The sequence below is a fragment of the Lagopus leucura genome, unplaced genomic scaffold (assembly GCF_019238085.1).
Source record: "Lagopus leucura isolate 7727_CA_CO unplaced genomic scaffold, USGS_WTPT01 Super-Scaffold_100016, whole genome shotgun sequence".
NCBI lineage: Eukaryota > Metazoa > Chordata > Aves > Galliformes > Phasianidae > Lagopus > Lagopus leucura.
This window is the reverse complement of record NW_024962270.1, coordinates 9,079,954-9,102,611: the sequence shown is the minus strand read 5'-3', so window position 1 is coordinate 9,102,611 and position 22,658 is coordinate 9,079,954. Positions and strand designations below refer to the sequence as shown.

At 46.1% G+C, this 22,658-nt stretch overlaps 1 protein-coding gene across 1 annotated transcript; it reads right to left on the bottom strand.

The window, feature by feature from the left end:
• Window positions 1-139: 139 nt before the first annotated feature.
• LOC122182991 (endothelin receptor type B-like) lies at window positions 140-11,356 on the bottom strand. Its single transcript, XM_042876693.1, has 8 exons — window positions 11,188-11,356; window positions 8,051-8,573; window positions 6,478-6,590; window positions 5,772-5,976; window positions 4,963-5,112; window positions 4,206-4,339; window positions 3,811-3,919; window positions 140-3,178 (listed from the first exon to the last, which is right to left on the bottom strand). The coding sequence occupies exons 1-8, from the start codon at window positions 11,280-11,282 to the stop codon at window positions 3,029-3,031; spliced, it is 1,479 nt and encodes a 492-aa protein (XP_042732627.1). The 5' UTR covers window positions 11,283-11,356; the 3' UTR covers window positions 140-3,028.
• Window positions 11,357-22,658: the final 11,302 nt, after the last annotated feature.

Below are 22,658 nucleotides of genomic sequence, written 5' to 3'. Positions count from 1 at the left end.
TTGCTCTGCCCAGGGGGAGCACCTCTGTCTCTTCAGTGGAGGTCTGCAGTTACCAAAAGAACCTGCTGGCACTCAATTAAGTATTTAGCAGACTTTGCAGACCCCCTGCTGCTTAATAAGAAACACCCAGAGACTTTCCTTTCAAACACCAACATGTTTTATTAACATACAGAGGAATAAGAGGATGTAAATGTCAGGTTTTCTCAATAAAATTGTTCTTTCAAATACAAATTGACAGAGTTGGTTTCTGGCAGACTGGCAGTGGGTTTGTGTTCACAGGCATTAGGTCCTGAAGCCATCTGAACCCTGCATTTCATTATAAGGCTCTTTTGCTTCAGTTTGCTGCAATGGATTCATCTTGCCCATGCCAATGGGTTCCTGCATCTTTACAAGTGGCTGTGGTGGCTTTGATTTTGTCTGATCCTGTCTGGCTTGGCTGAAGGGAAAAGGGGTGAATAAATATGAACCTGACTGATACACCTGGGCTCAGTCCTGTGACTGCTAAGCCCCAGCAGCATGGAGAGTAACTTTAAAAAGATCTTGAAAGGTGGGAGCTGTTTTTGCACTTGCAGTTCCATGAGCAGCTAAGCTGCACGGGCACTTGTTTACTGGTGTTCCTTGCTTTATCTTTGTGTTTGACATGGTCTTGGTTGCAGCCTAATAGAGACCTTTGAGAAGTGGCCAAGTGAATACCACTGCAGTGTAAGAGTTTTAAAAGGATGCTGTTTGCAGCTGATAGCTCTCTTCTCTCTCTGCCCTCTCACACTTAGTCAAATTTTACGATGTTGGTTTTAATAGGAGACACTTGGGAGGAAAACACAAGGGGAAAGAAAGGCAAGGAGTCTGTAGTCAGTGTTAAGCAGCTGTGCAGCAAGTGGTACCAACGTCCAGAGCTGGGATGAATTCATGGCAGTCTGTTTGTTGTAATATTAATCATGTGCAGATCTGAGACTGGTTTTGAACCATTTAAGGTGAAAATGTTGATCTGAGAGTAGCTGCTAATGCAGAAATGATTAAATTTGCTGTGGAGCATAAAGAGGGATGTTAGCTATTTGGGGTCCGGGAGGTTAGGCAAAGTAAAAAGATTCCCCTGTGTGGATGTAATTGCTGTCTGTACTGTGAGTATGAACAGGGCCTGGCTGTCCTTAGGAGAGAATCACAGATCTTGAACATTTGGGGCACTGCTCCTTATGCTATTACCAAAGGTCACTGCTGGGGAATCATTCAGATGCTTCGGTCTTCACTGAGCTGAATGGGAACAGTGTGTTTAAATCTGCTAGTCTCCATGCAGTGTGCAGGTAAGAGAACAATCATTGCTGGTGGCAGGGCTGTTCCTATTGCTGATTTGGATAGAGCTGGAGGAAGCCAGGCTGACACAGCTGGGGCTGTCCTGAATGGAAGAGGACCTTTGAATGCTTGTTTCAACGTGATAAAGGTTGACTCTTCACAGAAATATGTAAAATTCAGATAACTATTTTTCTAATGAGCACAATTATTTAAAAAAAATCCTTCTACTAAGATGGAACATTTCATTGCTATCAATTTTCTCCAATGACTTTGTCTTCCAACAAAATGCCAGCTCAGAGGCAGAGCACAGCAGCAACACTGTGAAATGCATACAGGCCAATCTACTCTAGTGGGTAGGTAAGGTTATGGAAAACTTACTGGTCTAGATATCCCTCAGTCCTTCTGTTTAGATTTGAAACCTAATTGTCTTTCAAAAATATGATTTGTTTGTAAAATATTTGTTTTTAGCTTAGCTTTCACTGAAATACAATGTCACATGGAATGAGTTCAGCTTTATTTACAAGTTTTTTTCTCCCTTTTTCTTTTTTTCCTTTTTTTTTTTTTTTTTTTTCTCCATGACAAGGTGAAAAGGAGAAAGAGGAAAGGAAAAAGGGATATAAGAGAGAAGAAAAATACAACAGGAAAATTATAAAAAGTCTGGTAAATGAAACAATCTCTTACAGATTTTCTTGAGGTTTTGGCAGGGGGTGCAAGCGTGATTTTTAGAAAGTCATGCTGGAGAAGGCATTTGGGGTCTAATCACTTTAAATTGTAAGTTTGCGAGGGCTCTTTGCCATATTCTGGTTAGTTTCAACAGCAACTTCAGCTGAGATCAGGTCTTCCCCATTGTATTTTCCACCTTAGCTTGACCCTGAGGAACAGAATCTGCATCCTCCTTACAAATAGCCTGAACCTTGGTGTCACAGAGCCGTGCCCAAGAAGTGCTGGGCTTCCAGAAACTGGGGAGGAGGAATTTGAAGCAGGTGGTTTGGCTGGATGCTGCCACCGGCTTCTGCTGAGGACACCTGGACTCCTAAGCTGTGCTGTCTCATGCATTCAGTCACCTTCTTGTGCCATACATAGGCAGGGTGAATGCCATCCCTGAGTGGAGAGCCTGGAACAAATTTCCTGGGAACAGGTAAAGAGGAGAGGTCTTTCAGGGCTTCCCAGGTCAGGTTGATTGCACTGTGATGCTGGGTTGCTGCCCACCCCTCAATACCAGAGCTGAGGGAGATTTCAGGTCACTGATTGTCTAGAAAACCTACGTGATACCTGGGTCTTATCATGGTGCTCTGCCCAGGGACAAACTGTTCCAGCAGAGGGAGATCATAAGGGACAATGCTTTGCTTTTTCAGCTGGAAATTGTTGCTTGGGTTACTTGCCCTTTCCTCCGTGTCCCACATCCATCTTCACATGACCACATCTCAACTTTACTTTTCTTTCCAATCTCCTCACCCTGTGTTTCTACTCAAGACAAATGACCTTCAAGGAACAGAAAAGTCCTACAGGGGCTGGGTCCCGTTCTTCTTCCTCCTGCAGAGGTGACTTGGACTGGAGGATGGACAAGCAAAGCCCTGAGGCTGTGTTCAGAGCTAGTCCTGAGGTCAGTGAAATGCTATAGCTCTTACCCAGGTGGGTTATAATATGAAGGCAAAAACAATTTGAGCCCAGCCAGGAAATAGCTGTGCAAGGGAATCTGAGGTGTCCTACCATCTTGTCACAGTGCCTTCTCCTCTCTGCTTTAGGAAGAGCTGTACTTGTTGCTCAAGCGGGAGCTGCTCCGGTCCAGTCCAAGCTCCTGCCCATTGGCTTTCCACTTCCCCACAGAGCCCTTCTCATCTGTCGGTGTGATGCTCAGAGCAGGTCTCTGGCACCAGCAGCACAGGCAGGACTGCAAGGAGACAAAGAGGGTCGAAGCATGAATGTTATGTACGTGGGATATGAGGGAAACATTCTTGGCAGATGAACCTGCGCGTTGCCAGGTTGTGCACTGAGCTGAGCTCTCCTACTGATTTGATGGGAATAGGTTTGTCAAGATAGGGCTGGTGTGGCTTGGAAATGAAGGTAGCAAAGCCTCAGGGATTTTTTGCAGTTGTCCTTGTCCTTGAAGGACAGAAAATAGGTGGGCTCAATTCCTTGCCATAGCAGCTGGGAGGTGGTTTTCATCTCAGTCCCATCCTTTTTTAGCGCTTCCCTCCTTCATAAATTTCTCTCTGAGGAGATTGGGCTCGAAGTTTATAGCAGCCCCACTTCCTGATTTAAAGGCACGTGGAGTTGCTTCTGATTCAGAATGACAGGGACTTCTCTGGAGCTTGTCACAGGCCTTGCTCTGGGAAAAGTCTCCCCGTAGCAAGGCAGGAAGCTCTATTGTGTTTGAAGCTGGGAAGAGAGGGTGAACATTTGGGAAGAGGGTTACAATGAGCAAATATGGGCATCCTGTGGGCCATTGCCAGGCCCCACAAGTACCTGATGTCTGCCTTTCCCCTCGTCCAAAGTCTATGGCAATGGAGGTACTATCCCTACCTGGAAGCAGTTCTTGAATTTTCGGCTGACAAAGTAGAGAGCCACAGGGTTGATGCAGGAGTTGAGAGAGGCCATGTTGATCCCAAAGTAATCCATGACGAGGAGGAAACTGCCAAGAGGAGAGAGAAGGGGCTGGTAGCTTGCTGAGTGGACAGCTAAAGGACTTTCCAAACTTCCAAATGTTTCTCTGCCCGGAGGCATCTTTAACTCATAAATAGTGCTCTCCATGTGATCCCCACTTCCTTTCTCTGTGCCTGCCTCCAGAGCAATGCCATCTAGCATAGGGATAGGAAGGTGTCTGAAAGGCAGTTCCCTCAGCCTGCTGTGAGCCCAGTGAACCTCTGCAGGTGCGCATTGGGGCTTGTGGCATAGTGCCCTCCTGCTGTTGCTCTTACCTGAGCAGTTCACATCTGTTGGGGTCTGTCTGATCATAGATGGTCTTTTTGAGGATGCGGCTGAGGTGGAGCGGCAGCCAGCAGAGCGCAAAGATCACCACCAGGCAGAAGACAGTCTTGGCCACCTCCCGACGCTGCAAGGAGAGGGTGGGCAGGGGAGAAGGTATACTCCGGTTGAGTGTATGGGGCAAAGCACACTCTCCTCGTGCTGACCAATGGCCTTTCATGTCCTTTCTATAACCTGAGGAGGGCTGGGTACCCTTTTGAGTCCAAAGCACAGCCTACTGGTCCCAGTTCCTACATCATGAGGATGGCTTGTGAGATCCAGGCTGCAGAAAGCAGTAAGGTAGCAGTAATGCAATGTAGACCAGGGTAAAGTTTCCTTCTCCCCATCCTACTATCACTTCTAGTCACTTTGCTGAGGTGGCCTCATCTATCTGTTCTTCCTGCTGTGTTATTGGAGTAACCAGCAGCTCACCAAGGTATGGGAGAGAGCAAAGATATAAATGACCATGAGAATTGAAAAGCAAACTGGTCTGGGGTCACAATGCCGGTGGTTTGGGTTGCCTCTGAGGTGGAAGATTGTAGAGGTGAGAGCCCTTCTCCCTGTTTAATCCATGCATCTGCATCTACCTGTCAAGAAGCCACTGACTGCTGTGAAACTATGTAGTGTGTAAGAACTCACGTATGTTCTCCCATTCTACATCATTGCCTTTTATTTTGGGAAACAAGGTTTCTGCCCTCCTGGTTTTCTTACCCGTTTCATGTGGTCATTCAGAGCGATTCTCATGCCATTTCTCTTGCTCAGCATTTCACATGACATGAGGCTGTAGAAGATGCCAGTGCATACCAAGGGGAGGCAGAAGTAGAAGCCGAAAAGCCACCAGTCCTTCACGTCACGATAGAACTGTATGCAAAACACAGAGGAACTGGAAACAGGGAAGAAGGAAGGTAGCTGATGCATTGGTTCCTGACACCATTGGTGTCACTTATCAGACCACTCTGACACTTCTGATGTTTGAAAGTGTAACAGCCCCTGGGCTAAGTGTACATGGGATCATCATCCCCCCAGGGCTTAGCCCAAAGAGAGGAAGTCTGGTTTACACCTGGCTGCTGATCTAACATTTTTGTACGAGAAATGGTTGCAAGGTGCTTATTCAGGCAGACTTGGGTTGAAAGGGCAAGTTGTGATGCTTTACAAAGGCCTTCATCTCCTTGCTCACCCTTAGCTGGACTTGTGCAGTCTGGTTGTGGAGGTGCTACTTGGCCTGTTTTGACAGTCTAGCAGCTTCTTGAAGCTTCACCAAGATTGGTCATGACATTCTGAGGTGGGCAATGAGGATGCAACATAGCTAAAAGACCTTCTGCCTGTTTCCAGGCCTCACATCAAAGCAACTCTACCCCAATTTGGTACTTTCTGCTTTGTCTAATCTCTCCCCACATTCTCCCTGTTGGCTGGAAGTCATATATAGTGCATCTAACCTTCTAATCAAGGAGAAAGGAAGCCCTGTTTGCCTTTGTCTTTGTCTTCCTTGCACTGCAGCTGGGATGGGTCAGAGTACATACCATCATGAAGCTGGATTTCTGTTCGGAGGCAAGCATGCACACCCACAGGTCTTGGTCCCAGTAGTTGATCTCTACCATGTCAAAGGCTATGGCTTCAGGGACTGCAAGCACAATGGCCACTGCCCAGATCAGCGTCACCTCCACCGCCTTCCACATGGGGATTCCTATGCCCTGGATCCGACTCCAGGAGGCCACTGCTCGATACCTGCCCAGTGTATAGGGGTACAAGTGTGGAGAGGAGTGAGAAAAGCCACTATCAGAAAGAAGCTAGGAAGGTGAGTATTAGAATTGTCCCCAGAGTCCCTTTCCTTCCCTCCTTCCTTCACCATTGCTTTGCCTTCTCCTTCAGTGGAATGGGAAGGATCTGCAACAGGGCCTCAAGGGATAAATGTGAAGTGAGCTGACCTTGGCCAGTATGTCTACCTCCTGGTGGCAGAGGTGCCATCCTTCCCCACCAGCCTAGCAGTTATTCCTACATTTTATGCTCCTCATATCAACCTTTTCCAGCAGGACTTACACTTCTTTGTCACAGAGAATAGCTGGTTCCTGTTGGATTTCAACTCTACATAAAGCTACCTCTCCCCTTCTCTGAATTTGGCCTGGAACCAAGTCACTCTACAGTCTTCTAATTGCAGGCAACAGAAGAATATACTGTGGTTAAATATGGGCCAGGCTGGGCAGGGCACCTGTGGAAGTTGTTTCTCACCTGTCGATGCTGAGAGCACAAAGGCTGAGGACTGTGATGCCCACTGAAGCCTTCTGGATGAAGGGGACCAGCTTGCACACCTGCACACCGAAGGGCCAGTCCTTTGCCAAGAGCTGGGGAAGAATCTCAGGGTTAACAGACTGCTACGGGAAGGTATGCCTGCCTTCCCATAATAGCAGGTGGTTACCCACAAGGTGCAAGAAGCCCACAAAGAGCAGCTGAAAGCACTCTGAGGTTACCTCCACTGGGATGGCATGGTGTGTGCTCTCCGGTGCTTTGGGTTGTGTTGGGAACCACTTGTTTCCCCAAGGGCTCATTGTGAGATGAGCTTACACACACATGGAGAGATGGCTTGGACACCAAGAATCATGAAAGTCACAAAGGGCTTTGGGATGCCTTCAGAGGGGAAGTGGATATCGTTCTCTGAAATAGCCAAAATCCAGCAAGGACAGCTTCTTTGAGATAGCTTTCACAGCCATGTAGACTTATGTGCTGCTCCCTATGCTCACCCCTTCTACCACGTTTAGATTCCATAGTGCAAATTCTCCTCAAAACTCTTCTCACCTTCTCTGGAATTAGATCTGGTGTTCCCTTTAAAGCCAGTACCTACTTGTGGCCCTAAGCTCAACTGAGGCGAGCAGAGGGTATAAATGGGGCAATATGAGACAGGAGAAAGGGAGCTCTGAGAGATGGCTGAGTGTGTCTTGAGGGCAAAAACTTGTGTTAGCATGGGCTATCCTGTGGATGAAGCCTTTGGTATAAGCGTTGAACTCTGTACAGCCCTCACTGCCGTCAGTACTTACCTGACCAGGACATAGAACTGGGTATTCAGCCTGTGACAGGCTCATCTGCCAGCTTCCTTCTGTAAGGTTGTTCCTACAGTCTCCGTCTGGTCCCACAAGCCCTTTTTTACGATATGTAGGACCTTAGGACATACAGACTTGTGAAATAGGACAGAACCAGGCAAGCATACCAAAGAGGAGGGCTGTCAGACCTAGGTACCCACAGTCCAGTTGTATGAGTGCATCTGAGCTCCAAGTCCTTCACCTGCAGCCCTTCTGGACCCTTCCTATAATCCTCTTACTCCAGACCACCAAAACCTGTCCAGTATGGTAGACAAGGAGTAATTGCATGTCTCATACAGTATGACTCCTTTGATTGGGGCCTCGGGACTCCATCCAACATCTGCCAAATCCTCTCTACCCTGTTTATAAAACAGCCCTGTTCAGTGTTCCTGGATGAGTCTTTGTATTTAACTAGATGTTTGTGAATGCCAAGTGACTACAAGTCACTCTTTTCCTTGCAATTTTAAATAACATTTAAAAGACCTGGATATGTGTGTGTGTATAGAACACATCAGTGGCTGGGAACAGCTCTGCTTTCCCAGGAACCTACTGTGAGCTTTGTGCCTATTTATTTTTCCCTTCTCCTTTGGAAAGCATGATCACCCTCCCCTAATCCTTGCCAAAAATGGAGTCTGTGATATAGAGCAGAAGATAGGAGATAGCAGGGCACGAAGGCAGGTGGTAGCAGATACCATCCTGCTCCAGTACTCCTGTTACACAGAGCCTACCTTATAGACATTGATGGGCAGAGCAATGAGGATGTAGAGAAGGTCTCCAAGTGCCAAGCTAGCAATGAGAACATTCGGCCCATTCCTCATGCACTTGTTCTTGTATATGATCCTCAGGAGTGTGGAGTTCCCAATGATCCCTACTATGAAGATGGTGCAGGACACGATGGTGTTGATATACTTGAAGATGTGCCTGATATCTGCAGGCTTCACACAGACAGGCAGCAGGGGTGGCTCCGACCCGCTGCTCTTGGGGAGACTTTCTGAGTAGTTGGGTGCCTTGGCATCCTTGAACAGGCTGGGCTGCAGCAGGCTGTAAGCCTGCTCCTGGCTGAGTGCCTTGAAGGGAATGGAGCTTGCCTGGAAAGCCTCTGGGGTCTGGCCATGTGCCCCAGAGAAGAGGCAAGTCAGGAGGATGGCCAGAGTAGTGGGAGCTGAGATTCTCGCCGTTGAGGACCGAAGGACAAAGCTGGCTGCAGAATGCAGGACTTTTGGGATGTCTTTGTTTGGGTCTTGGTCTGATCTGAAGATGGAGAAAGGGACAAGGGAGAGAGGTGGGTTAGCAGAGGAAGGGGCCTGATAGTGTTTAAGAAGATGGCAGAGAGGTATTTTGTCTGCAGTCAGTGGAGGAAAAGTAGTTTTGGGGCACCTGCTCCACACACCTGCACAGCAGGATGATTCTGCAAACCCTGCATCATCCACAGAAACAAAGCAGCTTTTCTCCTGCTTCATGCCATGGGAAGAGTGGAGCAACATGAACATCAGCACATCCCGTATGCCATCTTTCATTGCAAAGAGACAAAACTCAGCACAGTACCCTGAGAACTGTGCTGGGAAAATACCATGAGGCTTTTTCCAGAAATGCTCTATTGATACCTGACATCTTATTCCAATTTATGTGCAAGCAGAGCAACTCCTCCTTCCCCATCCTTAATCGCTGTTAATTGAACCACTTCCTTTCCAAATCCACCATGCTGTTCCACTCAATACCCGGGGACATAAATCTCCCTGTGTTGTTTGCAGTGCTGACTGCTGAGCACAGTAAAAGGTCTCTCAAGCTGACCAAGCCTGCAGCACTGCTAATAAATATCACCGGATTGGGTTCTGTTTTGCACATCTCAGCCAGTATTCTCAGGTAGGGCTGGTTGAGCAGCAAATCGCATTCAGCTTCGGGACAGCTGAGGATGCTGCAGAACCGTACTGGTATGAATTTGGGGGAGGGGCTTCAGCACTGTGTGTACAGTGTGGGACCATGCTGTTGGGAAGCCAACCCCAAGAGCCACCAGGTATAGCCACAGCTCCTCCAGGTACAGCTGCCTTGTGTGTCAGCTCTGCAGGAACACTTGTGCCTTCCTGCTTGTTTGGGAGTCTCCAAGCATGATTGGTAAGAAGCTGGATGCTTTCCCAACAAACCAGCCTAACCTGACCTAACCTTTCCTCAGTTTCATCCTGCTGCTTCTGCCAGGAAATCTCTCTGACCCTTCAGCCAGGTTCTTAGTGAATTAAGCTGCAAACAGGCAACGTTAGTAGGAAACCTGACATTTATTCTCAGTTACATGTCAAACAGAGGCAATAAAATAACCACAGGCTTCAATCACAGTTCAGACCTCATGAACTCAAGAGATGAGTTTTCAGTTCTGTTAAAACAACTACTTTTTAAAGATGTTTTCTTTCTAGTTTGACCCTTACATTGTGATGGCACCTTAGATACAGTTTTAGCGCAGGAGAGTTAAAGATCCCATTCCTTTCTTTCCAGCTCACTGTCAGCATGCTTCTATCTGCTGAAATATTCATGCCTGGTGCATAGCAATTCTGCATGCTCACCATGCCTTTTATCTCTGCAGGCTCAAGCAGCTTTGCAAACTTATCTTGCAGATAAGCCACATCAATATGAGCCAGAATGGCCACCATGAAGTTACTGTAGGGAAAAAAATAAAAATAAAAAAGCCTCTCCATGTGATGGTTAGGAGTTGACCCATATCTGTTCTGAGAGCATCCAGCTTACATGGGCATCCCAGCACTGAGAAATACCTGCAGGTGTATCCTGCTGCTCCTAAGCACAAAGGAATATGCACAAGAGGGAATCCCTCATCTCACACAATCTCTTCTGCATGGGCAGAGCTAATTCTACCAGGAAGGCATGGTGGATGTCAGCTTATCACTTGGTGACCACTGTAAAATTCTGCGAGAAGAACCTTGGTGGTAGCTCTGAAGGTCCTGGCACCTCTGCTGGTCCAGCACATCCCTTACAAACTGACTGCCCAACCTGAGTTTTTGTGACAAAAGATTCTTCAACATCTCCTTCCTTTGGCTGTTTACCTAAGCATCTGCTTAGACACTGAAGCTTCCCTGGAAAGCTGTGTGCTGGGCAGCAGTGGGCTGCTCCTCTCTGCTCTCCCTGGTGAAGGACTCAGAGGCTGGTTCTCAGAGGTTGTGCCCCCAGGGCTTTGGCAGAGGAGCTCATGTGAGTAGGAATCACAGGACACATTTCGCTGGATCCTGCCCATTCCTTCCACACTACTGAAAAGAAGTGCTTCTCCTCCATCTTGCCTTATTATACAACAATTTAATAAAAGGGGAGTATTGTTTTCTCCTGCTCAACAGCCCACTGACTTCTTGCCCTCCTTGTTCCCTCATCTCAGAGTGCTTGCAAGTATAACTTGTTCTCCCTTGTTGGGGGGAATCAAGGCACGGAAGGCTAAGAGGCTTGTTAAGTGCCCAGCGGGTGGAAGCCAAAGCCAGCACCACTTTACTCCAAATTCTCTGAGCCTTGTTCACATCCCCGATCACCTGGGGAGGTGCCTGATGGCCCCATCCCATCTGCCCAGTGGAGAGTGCAAATAAACATCTTTTGCAGCAAAAATGCCTTGAATGGGGAAAGGAGGGAAGAAAGGCAGATATGAGCACACATCCCCAGTTGTTTCCCTCTCCTGAACCCCATCCAGTCCCCAGAATGGTGGACCTTTCCCTAAAAGGTGTGCAGCACCTGTTAGATCTTTTTGGGGATATGATCCCTCCAGCACCTCCATCAAATTGTGAGATTGAAAAACATGTAAAAACTCACCCAGGCGCAGGAAATCATTTTGTTTGCAAATCAGAGCGTGGAACAGCAAAGCTTTTCATCAGACTTAGATTACCTTCGAGACCACGAACTCTGGATGCTCTTGGGATCAGTTTCTCTCCCTCTCACTGCCCCTTGTCTGTCCCACAGGTCCCAGGAGGATGGCAGCATTGTAGATTCTGGAGTTCAGTTTTGTGTTCCTTCCCGCTTGTGACTTGCTGAGGTCTCTCTGAACAGAGCACTTAGTTATATAGAAAATTACTGGGCTGCCCCCAAACGCAGCTGCTGCGACCAATAAGTGCAAGGCAGGACAGGGATGGAGGAGGAGGGTGAGGCAGGCAGGGATGAAAATCATAAACAAATCCCTCTCGGAGCGGGGGGAGAGAGCTGGGGGCAGCTGCTGACACCAGCATGGGGCTGTGCTTTGGCAAATAGACCCCAGCCAGCTTAGGGGAAAGTTTTGGGAGACATCAGAGCCTTTTGTGCCCAGAGTGCATGCACAGCAGCAGGGATGTGCTGTTTCCCTTCTGGCACAGTAAGTTCTTACTGAGGTGCTGGAGGTGGACAGGCTGTGCTTTGCCTTCCCTGAGCCTCTATGTGAAGCCGGCTGGGTGAGAGCTCAGACCACCCTCCATCTGCAAGGAGGTGCTTTTTCACATGCCAGCTCTGCTTGGATTTTGCTCTTGAGATATAGGGCAGAGCCTTTATGGCTGAGAAGTCAGTGCTGCCAGAGTCCCACCAGCTTCCCTCATGCCTCTGGTCTGGTCTCTAGACATGGTTTTGACTCAGAGATTCCACTCTGAGTTTCACCTGCCCTGTGCGGAAGATCTCAAACAGCTCTTCCATGAGATCCCTTCTGCCTTCCTCCAAACCCCTGAACCTCTTCTGCACAGCCCCAGGGACAAAGCTTCTCCCAACCTCCTTGGCTTATCTGCTTGCAGAGGAAAGTTTTTTTCCTCACTATGCTCTGAAGCTGGCTCTGCTCAGGAACTGGGGATTTATTTGGTATGGGACAGGTTGTTTTATTAAAAAAATAAAGAAAAAGGAATAGCCAAATCATCTTGTTTCAATGTCCTTAATGACTCAGGATTGTGTGCTGGCATAGCATGCTGGTAAAGTCACATTGATTTTTGGAGTAACTTTACTTTGGTATGGGAATCCCTTTGCCCTTCTAGCCCCAAAACAAGGATAAAAAGAATGGGTTCAAACTCTTTCCTAAGTAGAAGGAATCTCAAGCACATGAGATCATGACTGGTACTCTGGAGGGTCTTGCAGCCATTCACTGGGACCTGGACAGGCTGGGCAGTCCATCGTGCAGCCCACAAGAAGGAAGTATCAGGTCCTGCCCCTTGGGGAGGAACAACCTAGCTGTGCTGTAGGAAGCCATCCCATAGCCTTGCTCACCCTGGTTGCCCGTCTCCAAACTATGTCCATTTATAACCTGTTATTCTTACATTTTATCTTCAAGCTAGGATATTTTTTAATCTTTTTTTTTTTTTCTTTCCCTCCCCCCCCACTGGACTTTCCATTACCAGTCTTCAAAGTGTAATTTCCAGTAACTTCAAGAACTATCAAAGCCATGCAAAAGTCCTCCTATGTCTCCCTGTAGTTTTCTCTTCTCCAGTCTTCAAGTCTTCATGGGAGAGGTACTCAGCAGAGAAAACTTTCTAGAATGGCATTTGGGCTTTCTAGGTCGCATTTGCAAGCAATAAGACAGAAGATGCTTTGTCTTCTAGGTGACTTTAATAGCATTCAAGTTTGCGGCTATTTATTTTCACCCTGTTTCATGGGCATCATGAACAACGGTGCAGGAGCTCTGCTACTTACGGGAGAGCTGCAGAAGTTCAGAACAGAATGTTTTTATATGTGTCTGCTGTTCCAGCCTTTTTTTCTGAGTGGATCCAGACACAAAAATGGATTCGACTTGGAAGGAAACTCCCTTTCATCTTGAGATTTGGCCAAAGATGCCACTGAGAATTTGAGGCTCTCTTTGCTCAGTGGTCAAGAACTGTAAACAGGGTAGAGATAATCTACATTTGTTGTTGGGAACTTTATTCTTTTTTGGTATAGAAACAAATTATATGTGTTTTCTCCACTGAATCATTTCCATGAATCCTTGAAGCTTTGATGAATCAGAGCTGTGGATAATCCATAGAAAAGTTAATGTCTTTATTTACTGCTTACTCTCATCTATTAGAGTTGACTCCTCCTCAGAAGAGAGAACAACACTTCCATTTAGATTCTTCTCTCTTCATCCTGTTAAGCATCCCAAATTGAAGAATCTATCACCCACCATCTCTCTGTGGCTTCTCACATCTTGGCACTGCTTGCTCTGCAGAGATGACTTTTCCCCTGGTCTCACCAGCTTTGATCTCATCAGCTCAGATATCAGAAGCAACAGAGATTACGTTTTGAGGGGTCTATTTTATTTGCTTAGCTTTTGGTTTAAAGCTGAATGTTTTACTTAAAAACACTTTATACTATTGCAGGGGATAGAGGCTGCTTCTGGAGTCTGCTTGAGGATCCCACTTCTCACTTTCTCTGCTGACACTGCCATATAGTTATTAGATAAAGATGTTTTTCTTTCTTTTCTCTAGCTTCATTCTTCCTTGCTCATCTCATCTCATCTCATCTTAGCTTATTCCTCACTGAGATATTCCTTCTCCCAGACAGACCACATGGAAACGTGCTGCTAGTGGCCTGTGCTGGTGGGTGCAGCCCATCCCTGACCTTAGTTTGGAGGCAGACATCTGGTACTATCCTCCTTTGGGCCATAATGCTACTAGGTGTCTCCAGCTTGCCAGCCTGTGGTGTCAGTGAAGTATTTCTATACCCTGGCAACAAAAGTTGGCACTTCTGACTTGGCCAGTGTGGGACCAAAAAGTTTCCCTATCTGCTGGTGCCCTTGTGGTGCCCTCTCATCATTCCCTGAGTGAATCTGTCCCATGAGGAGCACATTTATGCTCCTCAGGCTGATCAGAAAAAATGCACCTCATACAGCTCATCTCAGCCCAGGGCAGGAGTCATGGCATGTCAGTTCCATCAACTTTTTGGCCTTTTTGGAGGGCTGCAGCATTTCCTCTTCTCAGAATACATGAGTCCACGTGGCACCTCTCCTCTCGACCCCACTGGGGAGTTATCCTGCTGCCCTATTCTGGGATAGTCATGTTTTGGCATGTGACAGAAGTATGAATGGGACTTTCTGTTCTGCTGGAAACAAAGGATGTCTGCAGACCCCCTTGGAGACCCCCAGGAAAACAGCACTCTTCTTGTACAGTCAACTGGTGTCTTTGAGACAAAATTCATTTTAAAGGCTAATGATAAGTGTCACTTAAATGACCAGAACAAAGATACTACTTGTGAACTAAGCCATGATACCACTTGGCATCAAGCAGCAATGCAGCATCATGCAGGCTTCATGCTTGGCAAAAGCTGCCCTTCCATTTTAAAGGTGACAGATAGAGTGTAATTAATTTCATTTTCTGCTGCCATTGGGCTGAACTGATTTCTGTGCAAGCAGCACAGAAGTTGGCTTGGCCAGACTAGCTAGCTCAGAGGAACTGTACCTCAGAGAGTCCTTGCTGATGTTATAGGAGAAGACTGATAGTTTGTCTTCACACTACCTTTAAGCCTGGATGATTGATGTGTGCAGCTTGGGGCTAAGAGTTGGAAAGCAGACACATTCTCAAGTCCTTGACAGAGCATGTGTGTGAGATCCCACTAAAGTTTGTCATCTGTCCATCAGTGTCTCCCGCTGATGCTTCAGTCATCTTCTGTAAGAAAAAGATGATCTGTGGTGAAACGTAACACCGTGTCTTCGTCATATCACAAGAAAGAGCACATAGCTTTTGCTTTTTGTTTGGGGAGTTGTTGAAAGGATACACTGTGAAAATGTATCTCTGCAGCCAAACTTCCATGGTTTTCACAGTTTATTTTCTATGAAACAAGCTAAGACAAGGGAAAAAAAACATATTTTAACCTGAATGTAGTCTTGAGCATCTGATTTGTCGCTTTGACTTGTCCAGTGCTCATCCTCTTAACATCCCTTGGTTCATCTTAGCACCAGCTTTAGATCAGCTAGTGTCCACCTACCTTGAAAGCCTCCGCTCTTTCCCATAACCTTATCAATTCCTGCCCACATGGTCCTCGAATATGGCAATATTTGATATTCACAATAGAAAGGGCTAATAGATACAAACTAAGTAACATGAATTTCTAACATCGTAGCAAAGGTTTTTGTGAATAAGTGTAACCAAAAGCAAGCTACTATGACGAAAGAGGTCAGTCCAAGATTAAATGAATGGCAATCAAGTTTCAAGATATCTCTGTGCTGTGGGATTAAATGAATGGCTATCAACTTTCAGGATATCCAGTTGGGACCATCTCTGAGCATTAACATTAGAGCCAACATTCACTGTTTGAGGAACTGTGGAAACATACTGATGACTTTCTAGTCAAAGCCCTAGAATGACAATCCTTAAGGCACTGGTAAATAAAAATAATCACTTCTGTTTCAAGATTCAATCACTGGATTTAACCTACAGGTAGAATAATCTTGGAACTCTTCTCTAAAATTGTGCTGTTTTTGTGTGATCTTATGATACAGGAATCAGATCATGTAAGTATGGTTGAAGAGTTGAGAAATAGCTGCAAGAATCATTGGAGAATTCCAACTTACAGTCCTTAATATAGGATTGCATACAAACATATTGATCCACCTACAAAATGAACGTGGTTAGGTACCCTAGCATGCATTCAGGCTTGGTCTGGAGGTGGGTGTCAGGATACTGGTGGCACTAATTGATCTTAATAGCCCTGAATGGCCTCACCTGAGACCTCCCCCACACCTATAGCCAAGTTTCAGCTGTAGGACCTATTTCAGTTCAACCTGTGAGGTTGCTTTCTGGTTTGGGCCTAATTGCAGACTCTGTTGGGGCTGTGACCCACAGCTTGGACTTGGAATGTGCCTTGTCACCATGAGCTGACAAGATTTGGGCTTCTGGTTGAACCTGGCTGCTGAGTCCTGCTCTGCTCAGGAACTGTGGGACAGGTAATAGCCATCTTGTTGCCCCTTTGGTGGGGTGTGATGTGTCCCTGTGGCAGAGGTCCTTTGCTGTGCTAGAGTGTGGATATGCATGGGAAAAAACTTGCCTCTGTAGGGGTAGTTGGTCACAGTGATAGCCTTAGAGCATGTTCCAAATCCTTCCCATCACCTCAGCTCTTCTATCCTGCTTTCATTACCTTCTTGTTGTGTCACAGTGCTGTGGTTGTCCCTGCATCCCCTCCTGCAGATTCTGCCCCCCTGCTCCACTTCCACCATGTCCTCGTCTTCTCTAATGGTCTACTCCAAAAGAGATGTGATGAAGAGTTAACTTGCCTATGGGAAGCAATATAATTCAGTCAAGGTTACTTTAAAACTGATGGTGATTAATCCTGCTAATCAGCCATGGAGCCCTTACCCGCTTTTTATCCTCCCTGAAGTGGTATTCTAGGAAGTGTGAGTCTGCATTATCCCAGATGCCAGGAGTATACTGCAGGCAGTAATGGGCATTGGTATGCCTGGAGGAGAGGATACACCTGCAAGTGTCAGGTATGCTGGGGCTCCTCAGGGACTTGAATAACAGAGCTCAGAAACACTGCATCAGGAATACAAAATGGTAAAACCTTCAGGAGAGGAGAACGCAGGGAACCTGTATGAACAACTCCTTTGGGAATACACTTCCCTGGGGATGTGAGAGACAAATCTTCCTGCTTTTGTGAGACCTGTTCTCATCTGATTTACAAGCATTGTGTATTTTTGTTCAGTGATCCTCCAGGAAGATCTGTGTTAGGAATGCTGATGTCTGTTTGGGAATTGATTTCTGAGCTGTTGACATCTTCAGGGTTACTACAGGAAAGAGAAAAAGTCATGCCTTCATTGCTGACTGTTTTCTTCAAGCCTTACTGCCAATACTTGCTTCACTCTCTCCCTTTTCCCTAAGAGTTTGGAGTCCTGGTGCACAGCTCTGGCACTTCCCGGGGTGCTTCTGTGAATGTTTTCATTCTTTCAGGGTGCTCTGGTGCCAATGATCTCTGACCTTTTTCGCATTCTTTACCCTCCCCAGGCTGATATCATCTGTTTTTAACCCTTGATACAATTACTGCAGTGATGGACAGTAAAGAAAGCAAATAGTGGCAGCAATGCATGTCCTATAGACTGCTTACTTCCCTTCTTCTGGGAGAAATGCCCCATGGGCTTGGGATGGCTTTGAAGCACTGAGATAAGACTCACTTCCCCAAATCTTTGTCAGTGATCCCCATCCCCAAACTGCAACAGCTCAAGGAGCTGCATGAGTCCAGTTCATGTGGATCCCACCCTACAAAACCTTCAACAGTTCAAAGCTGGTCCCTACCAAACTCTGCAGTGTACTCCACTGCAGAGGAATGAAAAGCAGTAACTGGGTGCTTGCATCTGCCTGAGTGCTTGCAGCCATGTCCCTTTCCATCCATCAGGATGGGTGTGAGGAGAAATAGCCTTATTTAAAGCACGTAGGGTGCTGGGGTTTTTCCTTCCTGTTGGAGAAGGGAATGCTTCAAAAAGCATCTCTGTGCTGCAGAGCCAGATCACTGCTGTTCCCACGAGCCTGCACTGACCCCGCACTTTGGTGCTATTTTTTTTTTCTGCTGTTGCTTGTAATGTTCTTATCAGCTGGGGCCAGCTGAAGTCAAGCGGGCTGGGGATGACAAAGGGTTTGCAGCTCTGCCTTCTGAGTCACCAGGAGTTTCATGACAGTGGCCATGAGGAGCAAGAGTTGCTTGCCAGCTCCTTCTCTTTGAAGGCTGCCCATTATGTTCCAGTGTCCCAGAGGCTGTGTGTGTATGTGACTTCCTGCATGGCTTTGGATGAACTGGGATGTGCAGCATGCACAAGGTGCTCATCTGCTGATGCCTTAAAGTCCCTGATTAACAGCCACTGGGTGTGGGGATAATATGCTAAAGTATCACTGAAACCAATGTGATGAGACCATGACAATGTTGATCCTAACCTTGATGGAGAGAAGACTTCTAGTACACACAAAAAGCCACCTTATAGTAGTTTCCAGTCAATAAAAGTGACTGTTTCAGTTTTTGTTTCCCCTGGGAAGGTGGAAAGAAACTTACAGCTCATTTTGTGTGTGATAGGCCTTATTAATGTTTGTTGTGGTGGTTTTTTTTTGTTTTGTTTTTTTTTTTTTTTAAATGCTGGAAGTCTTCATGCATTCAGAATGCAGATTACAGCAGCCTCTTCTTGGGCATCCCCAAAGCTGTGCTGAGTTTGATTTTGGGGGTGAGTAGAGCTGAGGAGGCTGAAGTACTCTGTGATAGAGTACCATGTTTTGACATTAATAGGAGAGGAAAGAAGTTTCTGCAGATGGATGAAAAAGAGCATTTTATAGATCCTCATGGTGAAATGGTGCAGATGCATAAGTGTGGTTTTTACCCTTTAGGATCTGCAATTGAAGTGGGAGGTGACTTTAACTTATAAAATATCTCCCTGGAGCTCTGGTGCTATTTGAGCTCTTGGCAGAAAAATCCTCATTATCCAGGGTAAGCGTGGAACTGCTTTTCCTGTTCATAGCACAACATTTCATGGATTTGTCTGTAACTGATCTTGGAGTTTGTAAATGAGTGTGATATGGGTATGATATGAGCTTCAGCTTCTGAGCTTCCCTGAGCTAGGCAGGTGTGCAACGTGCAATGCACACTGATGTTATAGTATTTCCCTTATACCAGTTCTTTGGCTGAATTCTGGATATTCCATTTAAAGCTGACAATATCATAGAGCTCCATAGAATCAGGCAAACTTTCCTGTGCTCTGTAATTGCAATAGCCTGTAAACAACTTGTATGTGTTAATTCTATTAATTTCAAAGAAACTAAAAGTGGATTTGAGGTTTTTTTTTCTTGAATGCTATTATTGTCATGTTTTCTGGAAATCTGAGTATTCCAGCTGGAGAACCTCTGCAGGATGTGAATATTTTGACTTGTGGAATTGTCATCTTGGAGTATTAAAGATCAGTTAAAGGAAAGTGAGTCTTAGTGCAGTCAGCACAGACAGCAGATAGATCCAGCAGTTCATGGCAAAGCCCTCAGATCCCCAATTCTAACTGATCACCTGATATATGTTCCTGATGGCTTTGTCAGGACAGTGCCAGCAGAAGAGCAACACAACTCAGTAGTAATTTCTTTGGAGTATTTCCCAGTCTATCTTAGCTTCCTTCCGTTAACTTTGCTTAACAAGCTTCTGAGAAAAGTTTGGATAACTGGTTGTTGCTCCTGAAATAACTACAGTTAATTACATGAAGATTGATGGCCTCCTCTCCAAGAGCCAGCCTTCGTCTTTCTGGAGTACTGATGACCTTTCCAGGAAATGGAAATGAGGAAATGCAGTGGGAGATGAATTGGGTAAACAAGATGTAATTTAGAATCCATAAAATTATGGGGAGAGCGAGACTGGTGTGTTTCCCTGCATACCACCCGCCTTGCTGCAGCTTGCAGATAGACAGCGTTAGTTGGTTGTTTACCAGTGATGAAACTGGGGAAGATGAAGCACAAAAAGACCCATAACCAGCAAGGGGCTGACAAAGGGGCTAGCAGAAGGCAGAGGAAAGCACAAGTCTGTAACATCTTCCCTTAACATCTGGTGAAGGCTACTCTCTTGTAGTCGGAGCTTTCGTTCCCACTGTTGGACGCGAGTCAAAACCAAAGGTGTTGCAAAGAGCCTACAGCCTTCATTTTTTATGTCGTTGGAAGAAAAACAAGCTCATGAATGCCATTAAAGAACACTGAGTGATGTCTGCTCTTGGAAATCTCCGCTGTTAGAAGACCCATTTGTTGAGCTGACCATTAATTGAGATGCCTACAGTACATGACAACAGAGATGTGGAGGAGGCTTTGTTTGATTCTGCCTGAGTTTATTGCCCTGAGCTCTGCTGGTGGAAGAGCCATCCTCGAGTGACCATTGGATTAGGAGTGGAAAATGTGCTTAGGTGCTTGTGAGGGAGTCATGCTATTGGAAAATCTGTGGCTTCCAAATAGGCAGCCCCGCACTGTGCTGTGTGATGGTTATCTTTGGGTCAGGCACTGTGTAATTGAAATCGGAGTCCTCAAAATGGATCAAGAGAGCAGAAAGTTGATACGAATCATCTTTTCCCCATGATTGCTGCCTGCTACAAGGTAATTCTGGAAGAACTGGAAAAATCTTATGGAATGCAAAATCAGCTTTACAAATTGACTGTCAGTTTAAAAAAAAAAAAAAAAAAAAAAAAACATTCATCCATAAGAGTCTATTTAGATGTTCTATAATAAGCCCAAGGTCCTCTTCAGTTAATTAGCAGATGCCAATTTTGAGTTCCATTCCTGAAGCTCCTATCACTAGCCTCCAGGTCCCCGTGGTATCTCACACAGCTTTATAGCTGGCATGGAAATGCCTCATATGGGAGGGGATGTGCTGAGCGAGGCAACATGATGTTTGCTTGGGAGGGTGAGTCAAGTGACATGGGTATATGGAGGAGTGCAAAGGGGTTTTTCATCTTGTTGGAGTGGTGCTGGGGGAATATTAATAATGGGAAGGGAAAGAAAGACACAAAAGGAGATGCCTTATAAATCAAGGATGGCCTCGAGACAAAAGCCAGTCATATGTATTAGGAGTAACTGGTTTCATGTGAGGTTTCTCAATAGCCTCTCTGTGTGGAGGAGACACTGGGGCTTTGTGGAGGGCTGCACGTCCCATAGGGCTGCTGGGTCACAAGCAGTGCATGTGACTGCAGAGCGTTACCCCAGTGTGGGGCTTCACCATGGCTCATCCAGCTTGGTGGTGGAGCTGAGAGGTGGCGTCTCTGGGGGCATCCTGTCTCAGCCTGCCTCTGCTCCTCTAACTTTCACAAGAAGGAGGATTGGAGAAGGAAGTTTTTGTTTTGTTTTGTTTTGTTTTTTGAAGGCTCCATGTTTTTCACTACTGTGGAGTGATGAGGAGAAGGCTTTTCTTGTGGACACTTTTCACTGGACACTCATATGTCTGAGATTTGAGATAGGAAAGTAACTGCCATCAGTAATTGATTACCTCTGTTAATCTGCTGAGCACATGGCGATCAAGGTTCCTTTATGCTGAGATGTCTTTCTACCTCTCAGTGCACCATGGGCCCTGAAAACACTAAACACTAGTTTGCTGGCAGCTGAGAACTACATGTGCTTTACTAGAATCATAGAATCATTAAGGTTGGAAAAGGCATCTAAGAGCATCTTGGTCCAACTGCCAGCCTGTGCCCATAACCTCTCTAAACCATGTCCATCAGTGCCACGTCGACCCTTTTCTTGAACACCTCCAGGCACAATGACTCCACCACCTCCCTGGGCAGTCTGTGCCAATCCCTCACCACTCTTCCAGAGAAGGTCTTTTTCCTAATAACCAACCTGAACCCCCCTGGTGCAACTTAAGGCCATTACCTCTCGTCCTATCTCTGTTACCTGGGAGAAGAGGCCAATACCCATCTTGCTACAATATCCTTTCAGGGAGCTGACAGCCCCTGCAAGGGAAGGACATGGTCTGGAGATTTGGGATGTGATGGGAGTCTTGCCAGTGATCTGGATGGAGACCAAAGCTGGGAGAAGAATAGACTGTCAGCAGAGAGACACAAAGCAGATAATGCAAAGATCAAGTGGCAAAAGGGTTTATTGGTGCTGTGAAAAAATAGCTATAGAAAACAAACATTTTCTTCTTACATTGAGCCAGGAGTCTTATGAAAGAAAATAAAGTGCCTGGACTTTTCAGCCTCTTCTGTCTCTTCACTGTAAATCCCCTCCAATCTTCCTTTATACTCTGATTTTCCAAGTTGGCTGAGGTTTTGTTGAAGCTGAGAAGGGAGAAATCTTTCCTCTATCTTGTATTAAAAATTGTGCAGCATACGTTCCTATGTTAATTTATTTTTGTCAAGTGACTGATGCTGGATTCTGCTTCAGCTTGGACGTCAGCTAGCTGCTGTATAGTTGTGTTCTCCAATGTGCTGTGCAGGCAATTCACTCCATGTAGTGGAAAAGTGCTTTCACACCATGACTCCCTGGGATGTTTGCTATTCAGATATGTCCCACAGATACTCAAGGCCTGGTTGGATGGAGCCCTGAGCAGCTTGATGTAGTGGCTGGCAACCAGCACACAGCAAAGAGATTGGAGCTCTATGATCATTAATGTCCCTTCTAACCTAAGCCATTCTATGATGTGTTTGTTGCTGATGTCACTTTCAGTATCTAAGCTAAGACCCCCACCTTGCTCCCTAGTTAAAGGGAGCTCAGCCACAGTGAATTGCCCTGTAGGCACCCCACAGACTCTGGAAGGCCACAGACCAACGCTTTCAGGTACTTCAAACAAAGTCATGGGAGCCCTTTCCTGCCTGCAACCATCCATGCTGCAAGATGCAGAACTTCTCCTTGGTGGAGGCCCTCTGGCCTGAGAAGAGCTTCTGGCTCTTCCTATTTCAGGAGTGAGAAGCAAGTGTAGAATAATAATTTGAATGAAAACCTAGGAGCCTAATTC